Consider the following 24,495-nt stretch of genomic DNA (forward strand, 5'->3'; position numbering starts at 1 on the left):
CAGAGGTAATTCAGTATGTTGAAAAATACGACTATTTTTATTGTTTGTGTAGTCTAATCTTAATTATGACAAGAAAAGTTCACCTTTGAAAAAAGGTTAATACTTGTCTTCTGACAAGCCAGCTTTTCATTTCTCGTGTGTGGAGCTCCAGTTCAAAGGGAGCAGAACAGAAATCTCATCTGTTGTTAGCTTTGCATTGCAGACTGTTGGGAGCTGCGCAGCTGCAGCTGTAAGCAAGCCTGGCTGGTGCTGTGGGTTAGACACACACTGCCTGTCCCCCAGGAGCATCTTCCTAAGCAGCCCTGAGCCTGAAGGTCAAGCAGATTTTGCAGGTGCAGAACTAGTTAGCCATGGTGTCACTCCCTCCCTCCCTGCTGCCAAAACAGGGGCTCCCTTAATTTTGGATTGCATCACTTCTGAGACGGGGCATCGGAGCAGCTTCGTGGGGCGTCTTCAGTTTTCCTCATGCTTTTGAAACCTGTTGAACAGGCTGTGTTTATATAGTGTCGAGACAGTAGTTGATGCATCTTTTATGTGTCTGAATAAAAATTCTTTTAGAACCTAATTTAGGATGTATTTCCTTATCTTAAATTCTAATCAGGCAGAACTTGCCTATTGTGTGTATTCCTAAGAAAGCAGTTAGTTGAAACAGGTATTGCCAATTTGTTTTTCTCCGACACATGTTTTATCAGTTGCTCCAAATATTTGTTGAATTTCTAGGACATCTCCTCCTATGTTATGTTGCAGCAGCAGCAGTCCATGTCTGATTAATGTGCAGAGATCATTTTGGTCCTTTGGTCCTAATAGTACTAACCTCAAAATAAAAAGTTAATTAGAGCAAGTAAAGTTATTAAAAGTGCCTTTGTGATTTAAAAGCTGAAGTCTACGTTTTCAGGAGAGTCTTAGGCATTTTGAAAACCTGATTAAATTAAAATCCTTTATGAGGTTTCATGAAAATAGAACTTCGGCTTTAAATCACCTTGCTGATTTTGATAATCTTCGTGTCTTTCATCATCTCACACAGTAAATGGTAGTCCTTCACAGGTGAAATTCACCACTCATAGGTATGGAGGAGTACAAGGACGCCCTCACCAACAGCATATATTTAGTCAAAATCTTTCACAGAACCCAAGAGCACTTCAGATAACATTTCATTTTAAATGAACATTATTTAGAAACAGTTAAGTGAAGACACAAGAAAGTTTCGTTTGGGGCTTTTTTGAATTTTAGTTCTTTACTGTCAGGAGAGGCTTTGTGACTGTTTTTGTTATGGTTGAGATGCATTTTGTAGCCCAGGTATATGAATCTGAAACACTCTAGAGCCCAGAACATCATGGGCTTTGGCAGGAGAAGAACAAGTTGAATCAGAGGGTTGCTGAGGGAGGCAGAGCCTCTTCTCCAAACTCAGTGTTAATATCAAGCACAGCAGTACTCAGGTGTCATTCTCCACATACGCCTTGGCCACAGAAAGCTAGTTTGGTATGGTAGTGCCAGGGAGACAGGTGTCCCTAAGAGTCCTAGTTGCTAAATCCTCACTAGCAAACCAAAGACTGAATGAGCCTGGAGTCTGATCTGTGTTTTCACCTACAGTGACTCTCTTCAGTGGAAATTGACTGCTTGTGCTTAAATTAGTGTTAGAAATGCAAGACCGTTTGTGTTTTGTATCTGAAGGAAATGAATGCACGGAATGGGAGAGTGAATAATCTGCTGGCTGCCCTTGGTGAGGGGGATGAGATGCAGTGATGGGGGAGGAAGGAGCTGTGAAGGACGTGGAGCCACTTCTAGCGAGGTGGACAAGGGACATCTCAAATCCTTTAAGTATTTTGCTTATCTTTAGGAAAAGCATCTTGAGATGCTTGTGATGGTACAGATAGTATCGAATTCATACTCTTGTTTTGTGTATACTATCTTGGGAACGTAATAGGTGTTTAATGCAGTTCTGCCTGTCTCCCTTTTTCTACTTGTCTAGAATATCCTTGGTGTTTAAGAACAACCCTTATGTCAGCTTCTTTATTAAAGAATGTGCTGCGGAAATTATGCTAATTAAGTTGGAGTGTAATTATGGGCTAGAAAGATTATTTCACAGTCAGAATCGAATTGTTGTAGATAAATGTGTATTAACTTAATAGTGTGCAGCTAATTAGTTTTGCTATTTACTCATAAATATTTAACAAAAGATATAATCAGTTATACAAAAGCTTGAGAAATGAATATATTGCAAAGCCAATGGGGAGCGTACTCTGAATCTCTCTTTAATTATTGTTTTGCTGGAATTTTTTTCTTAGCTTTCCTATTCTGAACTTGCAATGGACAAAAGTAGCTAATTAACCAACTTCATTTCTACTAAAAATATATATTATGCAAGTAAAACATGTGGTTGCCAATTTGACAGTTATATTTCTGTAATTCATACTAAAGCAGTTACAGCATTAAAGTCTCTTCCACTCTCCGCAAATTTAAATTGCTTTGGATCTCATTGTGTAGCAAATTAAGATAGAGGCTTTATTTACACACACACACACACACACACACACACACACACACACATATATATATATATATATATATGTATAAAACTTTAATTTTTGTGTTTGTCAGCCAGCTGACATTACTCTTTGGCATGGCTTAAGGAAGGAAAGTACTTTCATGCTCAGATACATCCACTAAATACCTCTTAGAGTACTGCAGTGTGTGGTCATGGTACATTCCTGAAAACCAAAGAATGCAGAATTATTTGACCCCCATCTAAAAGACTGAAAGCCTTGAGGTGTTTGCCAACTAACGTAATTTTATATGTTCCAAAAATACCCGTAATAGCTCTATATCTCAGGCATTCACAAGTGACAAAGGAAGGCTGCAGAAAATTCTCCTTAATGTACATTGGTATCAGCCTCTGGGATAATCTAATACAGTAATTCGATTTGTGCATATAAATTCATATATAGAAATTTTTCTAAGTCACCTCTGAGCATAGTATGCCTTCCATTGACTTCAGAGTGAAAGAGATTCCAGTATAAATTACAGTAGTGATTAAAAAGTGCAATCTCAAACTGAAGTCTGTTGTGCTCTGAACTTCATGTGCAGTGTTGCCTACAGAGCTTTACTGTATGATCATCTTTCGTTATGCTGAAATAAAAAGACATAGAAAAGGGACATATTTTTATGGAACAGAGAAAAATAATTTCAGTAGCCTATATAGTGATTTCTCCCCTAATAAATAAATAACACCAGATATAATATCCTCTGTTGCAGAACAATTCCATGGCTTTTCCACAGTGAGTTTTAATGAAATTTGATATCAGTTTCATTTTTATCAAGTTATATCAAGAACATAGGTTCCTATGTGAATTTGTATTTGCCATTAGAAGAAAACTTGTGGACAGCAAGTATGGACACAAAACTAAAAAATCTGACTTTTCCTACTTCCAGCCTCCCTTTTGCAAACAACACAGCTGAAAATCTGTGAACTTTGTCATGTTTGAAATTGTCTTTGGAATTTGCAACAAGAACTTGGGATATGAATTTCAAAATCATACATATTTTTCCTAACGTGACCAAAAGCAAAAAATTAAGGATGTGTAAAAAATGTAATTTTTTCTCTTTGGAGCATTTTATTGCTGCAGTTGATGCTATCAGTTGAGCACAGAGAGAAGAGTTTCCAAGTTTGAGGGAGTGGTGTTGTCCTTTCAGTTCCACCAAGGAAATATGGAGGGAAAGATTACCAAAGTCTGAAAATAAATCAGCTCTGAGGTGCAAAGGGGAAGGTACTATTCTCAGTGTACTTCTTGCTGCTGGGAAAATATATTGCAATGTGTCACTCAGCAACTAATTTATTGGATCAGTGAAAGTCATTGGCACTGGAATTTAGTATATCAGATGAAAAATCCACACAGAACATGTTGCATGGAAATAAATACCATACAAGTAACAGCTAAGTTAAACGAGTAACTAGTTCTTTTTCTGTCTACCGCTGTACTTCCACTGGCTGAGAAAAGATTTTTTGATAGATTGAGGCACATCTTTTCCTTTAATACATTCAAGTTTCAAAGGCCTCTAAGATATTGATTCTGATTTCCAAATGACAGATCCTTGGCAGTATATCTGGTATTTGTTAATAAGGGCAATTGCCCTGAGTCAGTACCATGATTATTGTCTCCAGTGGATTTATTAGATACATGCAGTGTTTCACAGTTCAGCTGGAAACATTTCTGTAGAAGTGCTGTACAGCACATTCTGCAGCCTCATTCTTTAACTCAAGAATATATAAGTTACATCCCCATTGTATCCTGACAGGATTAATTAAGGGAGGACCTAGTTTTCCCCATTCTAAGGATGTTTTACTGTGAGTTGGATTTTACTTGGGTAAAACTATCAAATATACATGCGAGGTGTTTTTTTTAGATTCATTTAAAAGATGCAACCTACTTCTGCCCTAAACTCGGAATATCATCCATGTAATTTATTTTTTTTCTGATTCAGCTTTTGCATTAATTTTACTAAGACACTTCCTGGTTTCAGCTGGGATTCACTGTTCTTGGTCTGTTTTTCTTGCTGATACATCAGTTCAGGGTTGTGGATTTCTTTGGTGTTGGCAAGCACTAGGTAGTGATTTAGCCACTGACAGACTCACCATTCTACTGGCTTTTGAAGCACTGAGTAGACTCTCTTGGTTATACTCTGGCCCAAAGACAGATCAGAGACATTACCATGCTAGATAGCCAGCTAGAAATCATCCTTTCTCCATTTATTTCCCCCATTAAGTACTGAAGTATAGCCCTGTTTTCTTAGTATTCAGAAAAGTGGGAAACATTCTATTTGTTGATGCTTTGAGTAGAATAGGATGAAATCGAAATAGCCAGTTAGAACCAGCTGTACCAGTAACAAAAAAACCCTCCTTCTGAAAGACTGTGTTACAGCTATATTTCAATTATTTTTATTATTTATAAAACACTATGTATTTTATAATTTTAAATTTATACATTTTGAAGTTGTTGTTAGTTTATATCAACAGAATCTGAGATTGATTTAATTTCAAGCCAGTTGATGGCTACAAGAACCCATCTTTGACTTAAGCAATAGATGTGGCAGTATCCATGCCCAATAGCAGGACGGTCGCAGTCAGAGGTTGGTTTTGGTAGCCCAGAAGGTCTCTTCTTGCCCTGCACTCCCCAGAAGTGCTGTCCAGATTCTCTGCATTTTTTATATACTTGAAAACCTTTTGCAGTCAGCTAACAGTGAATCAGTCTCTCTGGGTTCGGGGAGTTGAAAACCAGGACTGAGGATTTAATAGCAGCCCAGTTAATTTTTGCCAATTTTTTTCCCCCCTCTATCAGAGAGTAATGTAAGCACTGTCTCTCTTTATCTCTTCATCCATCTAGCATGAAGATGATGATATCTTACGTACTGCATTAGGAGAATTCCCTAGAATTTCTACAAAGCTTTGAAGATGAAAACCATGTGATGGGAAGTAGCAAGAGTACTTGAGTATCACTATTCATTGCTGTTGGATATTTTTTCTTTCATCCAACAGATTTTATTTGAGTAATTTCTTAACAATTTAACTCTCCTGTTACTGGCTCCATGAACTTCCAGGCTCATAAGTGTCAAGTGTGTCTTGCATTACTGCATTGTTTTGGTGGTTGTACATTGAGGTACATCAAGCTAGCATGCAGGAGATCAGTTTTTCCATGCTTAATGAAAACTGAAATAAAAACAGCTCAGGAAGACTATTAGTCTGTATTTCCCTTTGACAAGAAGATCAATTTCAAGTGTATTTATAGTCTTGTACAGCTTGCAGCTTTAGTGAACAGAATTAGTTCCTCAGTTTTTTCCAAAAGACTGAATAGGAGTCCACTTGTAAGAAAAGAAGACGAGTACTCTTTGCTGTTTCTCTTTTCTAAAATTCAGTATTAGAAATTTTTGTAAGCTTTTTTTGGTGGCTTTCCAGAGTTGGGATTTCAGGACAAATTATTGGCTTACCAATTTGTATTGTTTTTATCAGTAACTTGAGTTACTGTTAAGTTTTACTGTTTAGTATTCATTATTAAGCATCAAATGAATGCCTATTATGAAGAGTTTTTGGTGCTCAGGAAGGCAGGGAATGCTGGAAGGTGTTGCATAGATAAGAATGATGCCTGTATGGATGTGTGGGGATGAGAATGGTATGGATTTCTGCTGTGCAGCAAGAAAACAAAGCAATAGTGCACTCAGTGGAGTAGTCATTAAGGACTGAGATAACACAAGATATTCAGGATTAAGACTTTCTGTTAATTTAGATCATTTTTCCTGGTGTCCCACCCCAACTGTAAAAAGTATTTTTGCTGCTTGTGCTAAACTGTATTCTTTGCTGGAATTTCCTATTTTCTGCTGTTTGCACAGATAGAAAACACCTGATTTGTAGTGTTGGTGGTCGCTGCTTTCCTGTGGCAGTCTCCAGGTTACCCAGGCAGTGATATGTCCAAGCTTTACATGTGAGAATGACTGAAACATCCAGTTCCGTTGTTTCTTGATTTGTGTAAACCTTAAAAAGCTTGACTTAGTCACCCCTGCTGGAAAAGGGTAGAAGGAGTTTTCCTGTCATTTCCATCAAACTTGAGATCTGGAGCCAGAAAAAAGGCAGAGACAAATCATGTGTTGTCATGTCCCTTTATTGTGAAACTCATTCTGCTTAATAGCACAACATGAAAAGCTTTGACTGAAGAGAGATGGAATGCCTCAAAACCTTTTGGGAACTTTTCGTGGTTGTGGTTATTTAAAAAAAAAAAGTGGATGCTTTGAGCCTTTCAGGGAATACTGTGAGTGCCAGCTTCCCTTCCTGCAGATGAGTGTGGTTTAAATCATTAACATTGGTGTTGTTAGGCTAATGTTTAAGTGCCCCTGCTGCTTTTTTCACTTTATTTATTTTGTAGCTGTAATGTGTAGGTGTTACCCTACATGTATGGAAGTGAAATAAATATCTTCCTCTCGAAAATGCTTCTCCCATTTTCCTACGGAAATCAGGGATTTGTGGAGTAACATTTGTTCTTTAGAAAGTATACGTTTCTATATGGCCCTATAGGAGCAGAGTCTAAAAAGCCTTCTTTTCTCCTGTTGTTGTCATACAGAAAGGTTTAGAGCCTCTGAGTGGGAAGAGTAGTTCTAAAAAAAAAAGGAGACAACTTTGATTTATGGGTCTCTGGAGGTGGAAAACCTCTCAAACCTCAGAGAAAGGCATTAAAGTAAATAATTCTGTCTGACAACTTAAGTCAATGACAGAGTCATGGCTGGAATCCCCTAGGTCTGTGTACTGTTCTATTCTCCTGCCTATGTTTCCACCTTTCTCATCTATGAGGAAAGCATATCTGCATCTGTAACAGCAGTGCTGCCAGTGAATAAGGTTTCACAATCTCCTGAAATCTGCCCTGTGACTGTGAACTTGTGTAGATGGAGGGAGGCCAAGTGTAATCTGATCTCTCAGGGAAGGGTTAACTTGGCATATTTTCACAGCTGTGATGTATTAAGCTACTGTAAGACCCTTTTTGTAGGAGGTCAGAAAAATGTTATGCACATCACAGGGAAAAAGAAGATAAATTAGGCAGCTTAAAGACACCTTGATAGCTTACCTAATTTGCCTCTTACTGCTTTTGTGGAGGCAGCCCTTGTATATGCAAATACCTGCAGAGGAATAAGTTTTTCAAGATTTTCAGATCAACAGCCCCAAAAGACAAATACCACTTTCTAACTAAAACAAACAAACTAAACAAACCAAGTAATACAAATGGTGAAGTAAGAGATAGTCTAAAGCATTGAAGTCCCTGCTCCAAACAGGAAGTCCAGAGGAAAAATAACATTGTGCCAGGTACTGAGATATGGTTACCTCACAGACATTTTTTTTTCCTTTTTACAGGCAACTTTTTTCATAAGAATAAGAAATGCAAGCCCCCTCACAGAGTGTGATAGAATTAATATATAGATCAGTACCAATATAGAGTGAAAAAAATATTTCATAAAGGTTCTTAAAAACATTTTCATTAAAAATGCATTTGTAAATGAAATGAGGGTAACTTTGAGTAGATAATACTTATACTTCTGAATATAATCATTGAAGGCAGTAACCTGGAGCTGTAAATAGTAACACATGGTCCAGTGTCATTAGATAATCATTACTCAGCTGAATCATCTTTAAAAATCTTTTCCTCTTCAATAAAATGTTCACAAAATCTAAAGATGATTCAGCTCCAGGCCATTTTTGTTACATTGAAGTAGTTCTCATCTTGCCTCTTCACATGCTCACCTCTTAGGGTTTTTTTAATTCTAAAATCTAAATGGCAGAAGAGTGATGCCTTATAAGAGAAAATGTAAAGGCTACAAAGGCAGAACTGCAGGAAGGTATATTTGCCACTGTACAAGTCAATTTTATTTACAGCAATACTTTGCTGTATTCAAGATGTAATTTTTTGAAGTACTGGATAAACCCTGAGATCCCAGGTTTATGGTTGTGTTAAAGACCTGGGACATGCTGAGCATCTCCATCACTGCTTGGCAGAGCTGGACAAGATTCCTGTGCATCTGGTAAATCACATCCTTCTCTGCAGCTCACTAGCAGACACAAATACGTTGTGAAAACCACACTGTGTTGAATCTGTGTAAGCACTACTGCATGGCAGTTTTGGTTCAAGCCACATGAAAGCATAAACCAAGGAAAATATCATAACCCAAGAGCAGCATCCAAGTTCTTGGCAGGAGTGCCAGATACTTTTACAGCTGTTTTGCATACAGTCAAGTTAAATTTGAAAAGCTCTAACAAGAGCAGCTCTTCAGAAAGAGCTCTTTTAGACAAAGAAAAAAATAGTGAAGATTTGCAAGATTCCAGAGTCACAGGTTTGGTGAGACATTTACATTAAGTCTGTGTGATGGTGGATTACCTGTGATCAACCTTAGTGAGCACCCCACACAGGCTACAGTTTTCAGGTTTCAATAAACAATAGCATATTTCTTTGTTTCATAAGAATGTAACATTTTTATTCATAGAATATACATCTTCAGTGCTTTTTCTCTGTCCTTATGGTGCTTCCAAATTTAGACTAAACTATGTCAGATTATTTTGTTCCTTACTTCTCCAGTGAGGTTTGGCTTATCTAATTTGAAAGGACAAAAAGAGAAGTGCAGGGAGCTGTCTTCTGATAAGGGGTCATTTCTGTCCTAAGGGGTTTGCATTGGGCCTAAACAGGCTATTACTACATCTTGTGGTTGGTTATGTGTTGTTTGTGTCACTGTGGGTCTGAGGATGATGATCAATTGCTTGTTATTGTACACTCCTTTGACCAAGTTTGACTGGAGAATGGAGTATGCTAAAGGGTTTTGAGGGTTTTCCAAGGTGAGAGGAACAGAGATTGATATATCTATTTTATTTCCTAAAATTGTGTGCTGAAGTAACCCAGTATTTATATGTTCCATTTCCAAAGCAAATATACTAGTTCTGCCTCCTCTTAAACTGTTGCAGATCATTCAGAGGGGCTGGCAATCTCTGCATGCGTGTGTACGTGTATGTATGGAGAAGTATGTTTGAGAAAGTACTTCAAGAAAGTGTTTCAAATTTAACTCACAATAAATTAAGTGTAATAAATCTGTGTTCTCTTGTGTTTGACTGACTCTCAGAGAACCAGAAAAATACAATAAGGAAATAAGATGTTAGATGGCTCCTTCCTCTTTATATCACATTCCTTTTCTTTGGATTATGTTTAAGTAGTATTGCTTTCTTTTTCTAGCTGGATTTAACATCTTATCTTCGCTTTTTCTAAATGTACTAAGAAAAGTCCTTAGAGAAGGATTCTTGTGGTATTGGTATATTGCCTTCCAAATATTTTAGTATGAGTTAATTTCTCCCTTTAAACACAGGAGCTAGTTCTTTGATATTCTTTTGGCTTTTGATTAGTTCTCTTTGTGTTTGATCCTGATCTACATGTAGTTTGTTTTCTTTTAGTACTACCAGAAAACCATTTTCACAGCTCTCCTTTCTGAAACAAGGGAAAAGAGATTTTCAGACTTTATTTATTGAATTGAGGGAGGAAACAAACAGAAGGGTCTATGTCTGTAGGCATAAATTCAGCAAAGTCTTTTAGACTGGAATTAGCAATGCCACGATGTATATGAGGTAAAAATTGAGGAAATACCCTTAGCTTGGATTGAATTGCCTTTGCCTTTGAATACCACTTCATGTATGAAAACCTTTCCTTCACCAGTTTAAGACTGTTTCACATACATGCATATTAAGACAGCCAGAAACATACAGACAAGTTTGGTTTAAACAGTCTTGTAATAAAAAAAACCTGTGTATTCTCTTTCTTTGATAAATGCTTGGTGGTAGTTCAGTCTTTGTCAAGCATATGGTTCTTTATCGCGGGCGTCTTCACAGCACTCCTTTGGGGAATGCTGCAGAGACAGGAATAGCTCTGGGTGTCAGTGCTTGCCTGTGCCAACTGCCTGATCAGATGTGAATGTTCTGCTCTAATAATGTAAATCAGAAAAAAGAACCCAAGCTCTCGTGAGATTCACTGTAACCAATGGCTGGAGAGTAGACAGAGCCATCACACCTGCTCTTCTGATGCTTTGTAGAAGCAATCAGTATCCTTAGTTATCAGCTGGAGACCTGTTTTTTGGGTTTTTTTTAAACTCATTTAGTAGCCTTTTTAAATCCAGTGCAGATTTATAGATAACAGGATTTTTGGTTTTGCTTTTCTGTGTACCATTAGCATTTCCAGCAGCTGAAATAGAAAATTTAGGCATAATTAAAGCAAATATTCAGAAGCAGTACATCCTCTGTGTTCAGCAGCACCTCTAAGTGAATCCACAGAACCAGTGCACTCAGCTGTATTATAGACAGTGTGTTTTAAGTTTGTATCTCTTTTACACTCTTTTACTAAATGTGAGTTTTATCAATTTGCATGTGGCACAATGTAAGATGTTTCACCGAAATCAAGGTAGATTGGATTTTCATTAACTTTCTACTTTCCTTTAATCCTATCTCTGTCAAATACCGACCCTACTACTTTTTGTTGGTAGGGAGTAAAAGAACACTTAATTCCAGCTGTCTCCTACTAGTTGTTACTTTTTATTTGGCTCTCTATTTAAATGCATATTTTTATCATTTAGGCATGTATGCTTGGAGGCATGGCCTGTTCCCCCACACCTATGCAAATTGTTCCACGTACATTTTGTGCCTTTGTCTTTAAGGAATACCAGTCCTCCTTCCTTCTCCAGGCCTCTGCCAGATGACTTCATGAAGTAGCCTAACTTTTCATAATTAAGCTAAATTTAAAAATATATATATATACATATTTAAGTTTTTAAATAAATGTTTATAGAGCTGCAGACTTGCTATTCTCAAAAAAAAAATCCTTTCTCATTCTCACTTTTTTCCACCTATAAAACACTTATGTAAAACAAATGAAAAATTTAAACCTTGAGAAACTACTCTTTCTTGCCCTGAAGGCTGCTAAAATTATCACAATTATTCAGGCAGCCCTAACTGTTGACAGAAGTTTTTGTTTGTTTTATGTAGCTACTGTATTTCATTTAGAAACTACTAAAAATACAATCATCATAGAGACCATCTGCTTAAAATGACGGTGCATACTAGGGCTAAATTTTTAAACTTTTTTTCCTGCTTTGTTCATTATCTCTCCAAAAACTGGTTACATAACAAACTCAGTATTCAGTGCTGAGGGTTTCTTTTCTGAATTAATTTTCCACTTACATCCAATGTGCACACATCCATTTGCAACAAGTATTCATACCTTAGTTGTATGCTGACTTTTTTGGGAGATCAGAGGGTAAAAATAGGGAGAGTCTTGTTTTTGTACTTAAGTACCATGTAAAGACTGCAGGTTCATCAGAACAATTAACTGTTCCTTTGATGAAGGGACATTTTTCCTTTTGCCCCCTCATTGCCTGTTCTGTTCTGGATTCCAGGAGATGAGGAAGAAAAACCTGAGCTGATGGTTAGAGCCCATGATATAGTATTGCACGTAATGAGCCTTTTGTTTAGTTGGGGTCTGGTTGGTTTGTTTCTTGGTTGGATTAAGCAATATACGTGTTGAGAAAGAGGAAATTTCCTTTTGAGAGTATTTGTCAGCAGAACTTCCCACACTTTGACATGTTTTTGCTGTAAAACAACTAATTTCAAATGTTCCCCCTTGTTCTCTTGTCATTCGAGCTGTTTTCTTCTGGTATTTTGTGTGATTTCCAAAATACCCACACCTGCACTTGGCATCTAGGATTGAAAATGAGAATAAATTAGAAGCGGAGGTAGGATAATTAATTTGTCTCCAGTAAGATTATCGGGTTTTGCTTTCATTTCTCATTTTTATTTGAACAAAAAGTCTGGAAGATGTCTTTGGTTTGTTTAGAGCTGTTTCTATAGAATGCAGATCTAATGGTTTTGAAGAACCTGTCAGGAAGTGTTAACATTGTTAATTGAAGGAGAGCAGATGTAAGAGGAACCTACCCTGTCAGATAACATTGTTTCTATGATCTCTAGCAATTTAAACAGAAAAAAAGTGCACTTAACCAGTGAATCCCTTCCTTTTCACCTGTTAACAGAGTCAGGGTGAGCTGGAAATGTGGTATTCGAAATCCTTGTCTACTGAAGTTTGTAGCCTTCCCTGATAACTTTTACAATGTTCTCTAACTTTTCAAAATATAAATTAACCGTTAAAATCTTTTTGGACCTATGCAGATGTCTCTTGCAGAGATATCCAACAGTCTGTAACATCTAAAAATTCATTGGAATAGCCCATATGTGATTTATTACTACATCTTTATGGTTTCTTTGTATTAAATGTTTAATGTGAATTGTAATATTCATAAGTTAACTTACGTTTTGTCAGAAGATAACCAATGAAATTCTGAGTGGTTTTTTTAACATCTCATATTCATATTCTGAATCTCCATAAATATACAACTGTAATGACAACTCTCAATCTGGCAAACGTCACATGTGAGAAGAGAGCAGACAATCCCTCTGTTCTGTAGCAGTTCATTATTACTGTAAAATGAGTCTTCCTTCCCTGAAATGTCATGGAGAATTGTTGTATTTAAAATGTGCTTGGGACAGACTGGAGAATCACTGTGAATTCCCCTAGTGACATATACTTGGCCTCAGTGTAGAAAAATCCCCATATTTTAGGAAGGAGACTGGTGATCTGGATTATTTGGTCAAAATATTATAGCTGGACTCTGCAACGACTCTACCAGGGTGTGGTTGGGGTGGTTTTTTGGTTTTTTTTTTTCAGTGAAGTTCCAGATGATCATGATAGCTGCAACAGAGAACTCTTTTTGCAAGTTACCTCTTTTTTTCCTAATTTCCCTCTTTTTGCTTAAACATGTGCCACTAGATGGAAGATGGTAAAAATATTTTTATGCCACAAAAAATAATCACTTGGGGGAGAGGCATGTGATAACTAAGTGTATCATGCAGAGAGGCTGCATGTATCTCTGGTTTTAGGGACAGAAAGTCCAAAGCCATTTCCATGAATGATTTTATCTGTAAACCCAGAGTGAAAAAATTCAGGTGAATTGAGGTGACATATTGATTTTAAGTTCAGGTCTGGAAGCTGCATAATACATACTGGGACTTGTTCAGCATACTTGGATTCAGTTCTTTTATGTGATGCTGATGGTGTTTCATATTTTGTGGGATTAAAGTAACATGCAAAGACTTGAATGCTCAGTGTAAGAGTTTTACATTAATTGACTGTATCTGAAAAAAACCCAAAGACAAAATTGGTCATTGCTTTCTATATAAGATAGGGATTGGTGTTGCATAGAGATAGTATTAAATAAAAAGGACCATTTTACAAATTAGCATATCATGGCAAACCATTTGTGGTGATATGAGCATGTATTTTCTTTTCTTATATTAAGGTTTCATATAGCCTTTTCATTTCAGAAACTTTGTCAGTTAGAGAAACAATTCCACAAAGTTACTTCTTTTAGTTATACTTTGTATAATTCTTTTTCCAGAGAAGTATGGTTTAAAATGAATTGGATTTTAATGTTTGCTTTGATAATAGTGAGAGGGAACATATTTTATTTAGACAATTCTGTCTTCTTTGTTGACCTAACTGTTGGCACATTTATCCACTAATGGCAGGATTTTTCATTAGTCTTTTGCATTTGCTTTCACACAGAGAGTTTGGATGGCGGGATCCAGAGCTTCCAGAAGTTATACAGATGTTACAGCATCAATTTCCCTCAGTACAGTCGAATGCTGCAGCCTACTTACAACACCTCTGTTTCGGAGACAATAAAATAAAAGCAGAGGTAAGATTTATAAACCCTTTTTCCAGCAGTGTTGTTGTCTGCTGTTTATCATAACAGTTATTTATGTGTGCTTTAAAAAACTTAAAAGAGACATCATGGATGTATGCCTGGACCCATTTTTCTAAAGCTGTCACTTAAGTAATTTGTTACTGTTACAAAATGTAAAAAAGAAAATGCATAAAATACTGCTTTAACTCATAATTTTGTTTTCTTTGGAATAGTTTGATTGATTGCATACCATATAAACACTGTATCATACTTGTTCAGTAATCAGCTTGTGGTAGTCTTGATCTTGCTGAAACATGGGCATTTCCTTAGGGTTCTGAAAGAGTCATCTAGACACTAAATACAAACATGAAATATGAAAATTAAGCAAAAAAATCTAAAAGCATCCTTTAATACATAATTGTGTAAATAGGTTTAATTTCGCTGGGTTTGCAGCTTGAATGGTGCTCATTGGTCTATGATCTTGTAACTCAGTGTGCATTGTATCTAAAATGTAATTCAGACATCAATATAGAGCTTGTTCTGTACCTGTAGCTGACAGGTACCTCTTTCTTGTTTGTTCCCTGTGGTTAATGGGACCAGCACAGCTTTTGGCACAAGTTAAACAGAAGGAAGACAGCTCTGAGGGATCTGAAAAACACACTGCAGTCAATTAAAATTGAATGAGTGAAGCTGTTACCAGCCCCAGCTGCTTCCCCTGGCCCTCTCAGAGACACTGCTAATCAGGGGCATGTGGTGTGCACATAAATCTGTGCCTGTACTGGCACCTTTTAGCCTGGTATGTAAAGGTAAACTGAGATCAAGATCCACTTTTGCCTATTTGTCAGAACTGTGCAGTGATGCTGACTTCCAGTGCTTCATCTTCTTCACCCTCAGCACAAACCACTCCATGGATCTATCCCACTATAGAACCTTCCCTTCCAGGAGTGTTTGTGCACTGGAGAAGAGAACTCTGGTACAGGTATCACTGAAAAATTCAGCTTTGCACTCTCTCTGTACTCGACTCTCATCCTTATTCAGAAATCAGTTTTTCAGTAAAAGAATTGATAAATCTCTGGGAAAGGCACTTAATTAGAGCAGTTTACTCATTGCACAATCTCTGCTGCCTCCTGTTAGCTATAGATTGAGACTCCTCAAGTAGCTCTCCTATTTGAGGGAGGAAGATGGTTTAACTTCTGTTGCTAACCATTTAGGAAAAGAGGTGTCTGATCATTGTTGATCTCACCCATCCCAGCAGTCTTTGGACATCAGCCTTTGTAAGCTTCAAGCTCATGAGCTAGAAGGGTGAAGGTAGGTAAAGAAAACAAGAGCACAAGGCAACATTCTGAGCTTCTTTTGTGTGAAAGGATAACAGCTAAAACAAGGAATCCCCCACTTCATTTGTTATTATTCAGGACTTTTATATACTCCTCACTGTGTAATACATAAACTGCTATGGAAACAAACCAAAATACCTTTCTTAAAACAGTTCATCTAACAGTATGCTTTCAAACTTCTGGTACTTTGGATTTTTGTAAGACAACAAAATAACGGGACATATTGTATGCTTTCCTAATGCTTTGTGGAGCTTTTCAGCCTAAAGCACCCAACATTATCAAACTATCTTATCTCTGTCTGTATCTATCTATGTACCAACCTCTATTATTTAATAAGTCCTGTTGTGTTTCGGTCATGCCTCAACAGAGCACTTGAAGCACTTCCTCTGTTTGCTTGTTGGCATCAGGGACTACCCAAATGGCTCAGTAGTGTGCCTAGGGACTGTTTGACCTTCCACTGAATCACAGTTTCTCAAGGAACCTTTTGTGTAAGATTTCAAAATCATGTAGGGGATAGCCTGAAGGGGATATCACAACAGATATCTCAGATTCTTCCTAGGTATATACCTGGCCAGAGGAACTTGAGCAGTCCGGTTAAACCTGTCTGGGACAATTCCCATGATGACTGTTAATGATGTGTCTGAATTATGAGTTGAACTAACACCTAAATAATAGAAACTGATACCAAAATTCTCTTTTCTGCAAAGTATTTTTGTTGTTGTTGTTGTGTGTTGTGGCCAATTCTTCTCTGTCTGAGAACCACCACATTTAGTATCTAATTCCTTCTTCATGATAGCAGCATTCCAGTCCTGCTGCACATGGTTGCAGGGAATCCTGCCAGCTCTAACACAAGGAAAAAAGCAACAGGATACAGCACATTTTCCTTACAATCTCTTATTGAGATTACAGAGCAAAAAAAATCCAAAAAATTCTTTTGAAACAGAGAAAACTGCTTTTTGATGGAATACCTAGCTTTAATATAACAAAGGACTTGGGCTAAAGATAAGAAACTGTCTTGGTGGTCTTTCAAATCCTAGAGAAAGGACAAACAGACATGTAAGTAAAGAATACTGCTGCTAATTTGGGTGCCTAACAGGCACTGAGAAATAACCAAATGGAATTCACACTTCAATGTTCACTTGAACATACATGCACAGAAAGAATAATATCATACAACAATTTAGTTTATTTACCTGGTTGTATTGAATTTGAAATGTAATGCAGTTGTTAAAGTTTCAAATCTGGAGTTACCTGACTGGGGGAAAAAAAAATCTCTTACCTTTGTCACTATTGAGCATCAAATTCTCACAACTGCAATTATTCCCTGTGATGTGGTGGAGTAGACTTTAGAATGGAGTTGAAGGAATTGGATTATATTTGCTAATTTTCAATAGTTAGATTTTTCATCTACTTTTGAATAGTGACCAATTGTCGCTGAAGGTGTCGCATATGTAGAAGGGGACATAGGGAGACAGAAGTCTAAAGATTGTAAAAATTACCAGGCAGCCTATTATAGTTTGGCAAAATAATTCTAAAATTCAGAGTCTCAGAATACTTCAGTAAGTTCTTCCTTGAATTATTCTTTCACGGGTAACAGTGAGGAATGTAACTAAGAGGCAAAAGGGAAGGAGGGAAGAAGTTTTGTTCAGATATTTAAAGGCAAATGAAAAGCCTATCAGGCAGAAGAGCACAAGAAGACCCTTTCAGATGGCATTTTTCTCCTCAGGAGAGGCTCTTACACCAACAATGGCGAGATTGTGAGCAGAGCCAGAATAGCTGCTCCTGGATGCCAGGAAGGAACAGACAGGGGATATAGGAAAGGAAAAGCATTTTAAAATACTCTGCAGAGAACATTTCTTCAAAAGAGTACATTCTATTAAACACAGGATTCATTCTTCCGCAGCATTTTTTTCTTCCTATAATGACATTTTCCTCCTTTGTATGAGGTCACCATATAAAAGGATTGAATAGTGCAGTTTCACATGCCAACACCATTTTGCTCTCATGGAAAATGGCAGCCTGCCATCAGCTGCAAAGGTGTAACAGGTCACTCGGGAGTTTTGGTACCAATGATTCCCTTCCTCAAGCTAGGAAATTAATTTTTGACAGCAAAGTCACAACACTTGAGATTCTTGTCGCAGGAAAATAATTCAAAGATGCCAAATAAAAGAACTGCAACTGCTGAAGTGTCCTGCCTGAAGCCTTCCCTTGCCTCCTTAATAAATATTGCTGAATTGGGCAGTATCCTCTTTATCTTAGAGAGCATTTCCATAGATTCCCTTCAGAAGAAAAATATCAGTCCAAACACTATCACATGGAGTTCTAAAAACTGAGTGACTGCACACTGAAAGCATCTATTTTTCCCAAGTCGCTGAAGCCCATCATTCACATTCATTTTGTCATTAAACTAAAGGTGTTTCTACATCTTCTGTGAGTTCTTTAGACTGTGCCCAGCACCCTTTCAACACAGTACCCTGCTTGCTCACATGTAAGGCAATGGACATAAACTCCCTTAGCCTCTTGTTTATCTTCATAGTACACACAGTTGCAGTGTTGTACTAACTTTGATGTCATCCACTGCACTACTAGATTCCTGATGGTCAAGGATACCTGTTTATAGCATACATACCTGTTTCTAGAATGGTTTTTTTCCCAAGGAATACTTGCACTTAATATGGGGTGATGGAGAAACAGTCCATAAAGTTGCTTTTAGACATGCTAACTGACAGAAATGTTCATAATATTTGAAGGATCTAAAAAAGTCATTGGAAGTGCTCACATCGTCCTCAGAGGGTATCTTAGTTTGATTTCTGCACTGTTCTGCAAGATTCCCTTCTGTTTCCATAAGGATGGTCAGAGAAAAGAGAATATCTTACTATGCTTCAGGCTGGGGGAAGAGAGTTACTGGAAAAGCTGGAATGCTGCCCAGCAGGAAAGGACCCATATACCTGGTGCTGGTCAATAGCCAGCTGAACATGAGCCAGGGTGTGCTCAGGTGGCCAAGAAGGTCAATGGCATCCTGGCCTGTACCAGCAATTGTGTGGCCAGCAGGACCAGGGCAGGGATTGTCACCCTGTACTCAGCACTGGTGAGGCTGCATCTTGAGTTCTGTGTCCAGTTCTGGGCCCTTCACTGCAAGAAGGACATCAAAGTGCTGGAGCATGTCCAGAGAAGGGCAGCAGAGGTGGCGAAGGGGCTGGTCATGTAGATGTAGCACATAGGGGACATAGTTTGGTGGTGGACTTGGCAGTGCTGAGTTAATGGTTACACTCGATCGTTTTAAAGGTCTTTTCTAACCCAAATGACTTTATGTTCTTTTTTTTCCCCTATGTGTTTGAATAGGAATTATAGTTCTGGATTCACTTTCCAATAGATGGCCTTGCTCTACTCCTTTTACTTCTAAAATCACTTCAGTTAAAGGTTGGAATGTGGCTTGTACACTGGTGATACTGTCAGTCTTCCATTAAAGGCATTATGAGAAGTCTTTTAATCTCTGCATGCAAGAAGATACATAGTATCTCAGATCTATGATCAGATATAAGATCATAGTATCTTATCTATGTCATGGAAGACATATTATTTAATTTAAATGAAAGAAGTATCTCACAGGTAATGCTGAAAAGTAATGTAGTAATTGCAGAGAGACTCTACAGCATTTGTTGAGAGTGCATTTTAATGCAGACAACACCTGTTTACCTTAGGAGAAATTTTACTTCCCTATTTGGTTATAAACATTTTGTTAGTACTTTGATAACCATAATTTTCATATGTTAAAATAACTCTGTGGGTAAAATCTCACAATTTGAGCAATTCCCTCAATGGCTTCACAAGGAATTTCCTATTGTAATGATGATTTTTTTATATTAAAAGGTTGCCTGTACCTGATTCCCAAAACAAACACTAAGATGTTCATGCTTTTGCTTACTCGTATTTAGATTCCTGCAGTACAGTTTGGGTCTATGTCCCCATGCCCCTGGGCAGCTTTATTCATCTCTGCAGGCAGATGTCAAGCAGTCCATTTTCAATACACTTTCTGTGTAGTTTTTATTGGTAGAAATTACTCAAATGAAGTAAAGCAGCACCCAGTGGCATACCCAGAAACCATCTTCATGTAAGAAGTTTTTGTCTTTATTTTCTACAGCCTCATTGATGATTTTACAAGACTCACCTTTCAGGTTCTTACTGATCTCTATTTTGTTTTCTAAGAAGTCAATGAACAGGTGATATATCATTTTGCAGTAAGGACTGGGAGCTGTTATTGATGGGTTATTTACTGTCAAATATTCAAAGACAAAACACTGCTTGTTTGGGGGTTTTTTATACTTTACTCTCAAAGTATTTTTGGAAATGATCCTTTGTTTTGTCTTTTGTAAATTGTCTTACTTTGCATTGTTGAAATAGTTTCTGCAACAAGGCTTTCCTCTCTTAGCATCTTGTTATTCAAGAAAATGATTTTATACTAAGAGAAAGTTAGGTGTAACTTCCACTCAGAACCATCAACAACACCAGGGAGTCTCACTCTTGACTGGAAGACAAGGAAGACAAGGCATACAAATATATATATGATCACTTCTTGTCCCACTACATTCACGATTTTTGTTCTTCAGTATGGGGAATGCCATTTTTTCATTCCACCTCAAAATTTATTCATATTTTAACATTAATTTTCCAAAGAGCTTTTGAACTACTTAAAGAATGTATTTCAGCCAAGAGAGGCTACACTGTTACAGTATTTTTGGTGTACTGCATATGCCTTACATGAGAAGTAACTTTGAGTATAAAATAACTGACCTGTAATTACTAAATGACATCTAGTCAACTGCATGGTTGATAATTACAAAACCAAACTATGACAGGAACAATTAATTTGATCAATTTGAGTATCCATTGTTGTAGCTTTCTCTAGCATACCTATGACTCAAATACACTCCTATCATGCTATGACACAAAAGAAACCCCCACATATTTATGTTTCATTATCCTCAGAGAAGAGAATGGGGTAAATATGTGAGGGTGTCACAAATAATGAACGTGTTAAGTAAAAGCTGTACACTTTAATGTACTTGTCAGAAAAAGGGTTTATACTGCAAGCATTTGACTAAGTTTCAAACTGGTGGCCCATTTTTAGCCCTGCATGACAATGGGCACTCCTGTAAATGGGAATGTTTTTTATTATTATTACTTCCCTTTACTCCTCTTAAGGGTGATAAGTTGGCAACAACCTGTCAGTATCAACTCCTATGTGGCTTCAAGTTGAAAACATTTGTGAGGGCTGTTCCTCTTTCATGGTTTGACCCCAACCAGCAGCTAAACCCCTCGCAGCCACTCACTCAGTTCCCCACAGTGGGATGGAGGAGAAAAACAGAAGACTAAAAGTGAAAAATCTCAAGGAATGAGGTAAAGACAGTTTAATAAGGAGAGCAAAAGACACACACACAAGGAAGGCAAACTAAGGAATTTTTTTGCCACGGCAAAACAAGGAATTTCCTATTCCACCACTTTGTATGGGCAGGTAGTTTTCTTGGCATCATGCATCTTGTGACATTCTTGCAGTCCCACTAATTTGAAGTGGGATATAGGGTCTGAAGATATCTTTTTCCCTGTCTTATTGGAAGACCTCTAAAACACCTGGAATGGCTGATAGATGAGTCCTCTTTTTGTTTGAAATGTAAATAATACCCTTTTTTTCTCCCATGATCAAAATTCTATCACTTGGATACACTATCTATGGATTGTCTTATCTTCTTTAACACAGAAAATTTTTAGAAAATTTAATAGTAGACTAACCCTTGTTTTCTACTACTGCTGCTTGGTGTTGTTTTTTCTTTGTTTTTTTTAGTTCATTTATTTATAAAAATAAATATAAAAATATAAATCCCATCTTCTGTGCTGTGTAACCACTCATGATCACTCTGCTCCCTTCCATTTTCTTAATTCCAGCAGTCAGTAGATTGAATTATCTTTCTCTGTTAAGGGGGGCAGATATAAATGGTTTGTTTCTCCTGAGAAAAGCATTGATATCTGCACTTGAAGCTCTTCTCTATTGACAGGTGTGCAAGAGAGTTTATATGACAGCATTTCAGTAGCTACAGTGCCAGTATGAAGTGTCTCATATGTCTGCTCTGGATATCCCTTTATGCCATCTCCGTGTTGCCCTCTCTTCTTTTCCAGTTTTGCATGTAGTACAAGCCTGTGCCTGAACATTTTTCCTCTTTAATATTAACTAAAACAGGTGAGGCAGTAATGGCTACTTTGGTCTTGACACAATAGTTTATGTCAACACTGTTAAGACCACCTAAATAGGAGTGGTCTTAATTACAATGCTAATAAAAACACAATTTCATTCACTTCATGTAAAGTATTGTAATTATGCTTCTCAGTCTAGAAACCAACACTGAGTTACTAAATAATATTTATGAAACTATATCACTCTTATTTTTTTCTTGCTAGTATATTGTCTTTATTTTGCTAGTAACTTCCAGAAAAAATTATAAGGTGGTAAGCCTTTGCACTTTTTCACAGGAAAAAAGGCATAAAATTGTACCTTCTGTCTGGTAATTAAATCTTACACTGACAGTCCTGCTTTCAAAAGTATTTCTGCATGCATTTCTGTGTTTATTTTTGCCATCTTCTACAAAACCATTTTATGACATTTCTCTTTTTCTGATGACAGGGTGCATCTCTGTTTTGTGAAGTCTTTACACTGATTGAGTATTAATGAGTGTCACTGAGTGCTGTGTCCCCATAAATATGTGCTTTCTGTAGCACTAAAGTGGCATTTTACACCCTGGGATCCCTTTGGGATCATTAACCCATGACTATTCTTGATTTCGTCATCAAGATACTGTACCTGAATTATAATAATGATTTACTGTGTACCTAGCATAAATTTCACTTGTTAAGATTTGGAAAATGTTCCAGTTGTTCAATAAATGAATTAATGACAAGCAGGAGTAGCATTTGCTTATATGGGGGAAAGGCAGATTTAGGATGTTAAGTTGGGATGTTAACTGAAGATTGCACAAAGTAGTGGCAGATTGCTTGGGCCAGTTCTTGTCTTTTAATCCTCTGCTCTGCTATGGATATTTGGTGAATGCTTTAGGTTTATGGCCTTCACATTACAAAATTATTTCTGTTGGAAAAAAGCTTCAGTCATGCAAAGTGGCATGATTTTAAAAAGAAGTAACTGAGAGTGTATTATTTCATAAATGTAATGGAACATGTAGTTATGGTTGGTCTTTTTTGAGTTAAGGTTAGATAGCAAAAATTAGACATTTTTCTTGCCTTCCTGTTTTCAGGTGTTTTGTACCATACCATTATTTCTTATCTTGAAAAGAGACTGAATCAAACAAATTTACAAGGTGACTTAAAACATTATTTTAAAAAATTGTGGTCTTAATATTGAGAATGTATGTTGGTATTTTCATCTCAACATTGTTTTACGCTGCTTTCATGTTTCTCCCTTCCCACTGCCCAGTTATTCCCTCTCCAGGGCATAACCAAAGGGAGAGTATTTTTCCCACTCTTCAAAGAAGTTTCTCTCTAAGGTTTTTCTATGACAGTAATAGTCAGCAACAATTGTTTGGAGTGAAAGTGAGCCAATATTTTATATATATTTAACTAGTTGTAGTAGTTAACAAATGTCCATATTTCATTTGGATAGTGGCAACTTTGCTCTTTGGACTCTGCTGTTTAGTCACTACAGTGAAAGCTATTAGCAGTGTTCCCAAACATCTTTGGGATGCAGAATTTAACCTCTTTTCTGCTGTGTTTTAGGGTCTTGGTTCTGGTCTTCTTGCAGGCTGAAGGGAGTGAGTGAGGCCTTGAACAAGAACCTGGTAGATCCTCTGTTTATCTGGGTTTAGCACTCCTACCATGTCTGCCTCACTGCAGATGGGAATACTGCCTAAAGGCTTCTTTCTTTTTCAGCTCTGGGCAGTCAGAATAAGCACCTAGAAGAGAATTTCAGGCAATAAATTTGATAACCAAAAAAAAAAAAAAAAATCAGATGTGAATATCTGGTGAAAATGCTTTTCATGCAGTTAGGAGAAGAGAGAAAAAAAAGCAGTATTATGTGTGCAAGATGAATGCCTTTGTGCTACTCTCTGTGGTATGCAGCAGACACAGAAAGAACATTTCCCTGTACTGTTTCTCTCTCCATTGGTCTGAGGAAAGCATCTTGTAGTTGTATCAAAACATTTGCAAAAGCTTTATCTTTTGTATTTGAAAATATTCGGTGGTAGGGAATGAAGGATAATACACTAAAAGACAGTGTCATTTGACATAGCTAGTCTAATACATAGGTAGTATGAAATTTTGAATGGGTAATAAGTAAATTTGCAGCTTTTTCAAGCAGTATAGTGCTCTACTGTGTATGCCATGAATTTCTTTCTACTCATAACTTTCCTGCCAGTTGCTTCTCTGATTTATTAGACTGATGTGTGAATGCAGAGGATCACTTTCCTATTGTAGAGCATATTTTTTTATTACTGCTCTCATCATCCAGCAAGCCATGGTAAGACTTTGCACACTATATATTGAAATAAAATAACCTAGATTGATATCAGTATCTGTAATTCGATGCTTTCTCAACATATCTCTACTAAAAAGGTTGGCAGGAAAATGATTTCAATAAGGAAAATCATAGTCCTGATAAAAAAGACCTGCCAAATGAAACTTTTAAGGTAAAGACCATCAGTTGATCTTCAAAATGTGTTTAAAAATACGGAGATGGCTATTACTAAGCTACTGAGAATGGTGGCAGCAGAAGGCACAGGTTTGTAGAGATGTAAGAAATAAGGCTCTAAAACAGGAATGCCCACCTTGAAACCAGTACTTGTATATATATTAAATATATATATGTACGTGTATA

The 24,495-nt window shown here is 37.1% G+C and overlaps 1 protein-coding gene across 1 annotated transcript in view; it reads left to right on the forward strand.

Moving 5' to 3' along the window:
- The window catches only part of CTNND2 (catenin delta 2), a 506,399-nt gene that overhangs the window by 328,950 nt on the left and 152,954 nt on the right, over positions 1 to 24,495 (forward strand). Inside the window, exon 9 of the mRNA XM_062503028.1 lies at positions 14,169 to 14,301. Within this exon, the coding sequence (XP_062359012.1) occupies positions 14,169 to 14,301 (133 nt within the window). The remainder of the gene's footprint in view (positions 1 to 14,168; positions 14,302 to 24,495) is intronic.

The sequence above is a fragment of the Cinclus cinclus genome, chromosome 1 (assembly GCF_963662255.1).
Source record: "Cinclus cinclus chromosome 1, bCinCin1.1, whole genome shotgun sequence".
NCBI lineage: Eukaryota > Metazoa > Chordata > Aves > Passeriformes > Cinclidae > Cinclus > Cinclus cinclus.